This window comes from Myotis lucifugus, unplaced genomic scaffold (genome assembly GCF_000147115.1).
Source record: "Myotis lucifugus unplaced genomic scaffold, Myoluc2.0 scaffold_4, whole genome shotgun sequence".
Lineage (NCBI taxonomy): Eukaryota > Metazoa > Chordata > Mammalia > Chiroptera > Vespertilionidae > Myotis > Myotis lucifugus.
Window position 1 is genome coordinate 7872960 of NW_005871052.1, and position 2375 is coordinate 7875334.

A 2375-nucleotide genomic window follows, 5' to 3' on the forward strand; every position below is an offset into this window, starting at 1 on the left:
AAGAAACTGAGGACCAAACCAGGGAATTATAAAACAAGGTAGAATAAAATACCAAATCAGAGCAGTAATTAGAAAAAAAGAATTAAAAAGTGAGAGGATAGTTTAAGGGAGCTTTGGGAAACCATGAAACATAACAACATCTGCATTTATAGGGGTACAAAAGGAGAAATATATGAGCAAAGAATAGATAACTTCTTTGAAAAAATAATGACAGAAAACTTACATGACCTGGCATAGAAAAGAGTCACAGAAGTTCAGGAAATATAGAGAGTCCCAATCAAGATTAATGCAAAAAGACCCACACCAAGATGCATCATATTTAAAATGACAAAATTAAAGACAAAGAAAGAATCTTAAAGGCAGCAAGAGAAAGACAGAAAGTTACCTACAAGGGATCTACCATTAGATTGTCAGGTAGTTTTAAATAGAAAACCGTCAGGCCAGAAGGGAGTGGCATGAAGTATACAAAGTAATGAAAATCAAGGTACTAAATCCAAGACCTCATTATCCAGCAAGGCTAACATTTAAAATTGAAAGTGAAATATAGATTTTCCCAAACAAAGAAGAGCCAAAGGATTTTATTACCACCAAACCAGCATTGCAAGAAATGTTAAAGGGACCAGTGTAATATAAAGAAGAAACAGAGAAAGTGAGAGAAGCATAGGCCTAAAGAATAAACATGGTGATAAATAATTACCTATTGATAATAAACTTAGTGTAAATGGATTAAATGTTCCAATCAAAAGACAAAGGGTAGCTGAATGGATAAGAAAGTATGACGCATATATGTGCTGTCTACAAGAAACCCACCCCAGAACAAAAAACTCACAGAGAATGAACATGTAGGGATGAAAAAAATAGACTTCAAAACAAAGGCCATAAAGGAGACAAAGAAGGTCACAACATAATACTAAAGGCATCAATCCAACAACAAAATATTACCCTTGTTAACATATATGCATCCAATACAAGAACACCTAAATATATATTTAAAAATCAAACAAACATCTGCATAACTTTAAGGGAGAGATTATAAGCAATAGAGTCATAATAGGGGACTTAAACACCACAGTGACATAAATGTGTAGATCTTCCAGACAAAAAAATCAACAAGTGCACATGGATCATTCTCAAAGGTAGACTATATGTTAGGACACAATAAAAGCTTTAACAAATTCAAAAAGATTGAAATCATATCAAGCATTTTCTTTGATGACATTGACATGAACCTAGAAATCAAGTAAATTAAAAAAAACTCAAAATCATTCAAACACATGGAGGCTAAATAATATATTAGTAAACTATAAAAAGATTACCAATGAGATCAAGGAAAAAATCAAAAACTTCCTGGATACAAAATAAAATGAACACACAACAACCAGAATCTATGGGAAACAGCTAAAGCAGTCCTGAGAGGGAAATTCATAGCATTACAGGCCTACCTCAAGAAATACAAAAAAGCTCAAATAAACAATGTAACCCTACATTTTTTTTAACAGAGGTCAGCTTTTATTGACTGTGTTACAAAAGAGCCAGTTTAGTAAAAACGACCAAAGCCCATGTCATCATCAGACTCCTCAGATTCTTCTTTCTTTGCTTCCACTTTCTTCTCCTCAGCTGGGGCAGCAGCTGTGGAGGGGGCAGGACCTCCTGCTGGTGCAGCACTGGCTGCAGGGGCAGGTCCACCAGCCCCTACATTGCAGATGAGACTCCCAATGTTGACATTGGCCAGAGCCTTTGCAAACAAGCCTGGCCAGAAAGGTTCAACATTTACACCAGCTGCTTTAATGAGGGAATTGATCTTATCCTCTGTCACCATCACTTCATCGTAGTGCAGGATCAGGGCCCAGTAGATGCAGGCGAGCTCCAAGACTGAGGCCATGGTGAGGGTGAGTACTGGGCGAGCGCTGCTGGGAGTGGTGATAGTTGCCGGATGAAAGTGAGGGCCTCACCCCAACGCGGCCTTAGCTTCCTCGGAAGAACCGAGCACCTTACCAGCAGTTGGGGGAAAGGGGCTTTAACCCTACATTTAAAAGAATTAAGATAAGAACAACAATAAAAGCCCACCATAAGTAATAGGAAGGAAATTAAAAAAAATAGAGTGGAAATGAATGACATAGAGTTACAGAAAAAAAAAACACAATACAAAAGATTAATGATACCAAGAGCTGGTTCTTTGAAAAAATAAACATGATTGATGACCCTTTCATCAAGAAACAAAGGGAGAGGACTAAAATAAAATAAAATGAGAAATGAAAGAGGCAAAGCCATGGCTAAAAACAAAAGAAATTCAAAGGATTGTAAAAAATGCTATGAAAAACTATATGCCAACAAGCTGGACAACCTGGACAAAATTGACAAATTCCTAGACAAGT

General features: G+C 36.7%; 1 protein-coding gene across 2 annotated transcripts; it reads right to left on the minus strand.

Annotated features, from left to right (window-relative positions):
* Positions 1-1486: 1486 nt before the first annotated feature.
* Positions 1487-1882, minus strand: LOC102426657 (60S acidic ribosomal protein P1-like). 2 transcript variants are annotated; one of them, XM_023763702.1, is made up of 2 exons: positions 1812-1882; positions 1487-1736 (listed from the first exon to the last, which is right to left on the minus strand). In XM_023763702.1, the coding sequence occupies exons 1-2, from the start codon at positions 1880-1882 to the stop codon at positions 1538-1540; spliced, it is 270 nt and encodes an 89-aa protein (XP_023619470.1). In that variant the 3' UTR covers positions 1487-1537. The 2 variants fall into 2 exon arrangements, with proteins under 2 accessions (XP_023619470.1, XP_023619469.1); XM_023763701.1 differs by having other exon boundaries at positions 1487-1882.
* Positions 1883-2375: the final 493 nt, after the last annotated feature.

Bases quoted from the DNA above. Each gene is read 5' to 3' on its own strand.
- LOC102426657 (XM_023763701.1), bottom strand. From the start codon at position 1,882: ATGGCCTCAGTCTTGGAGCTCGCCTGCATCTACTGGGCCCTGATCCTG.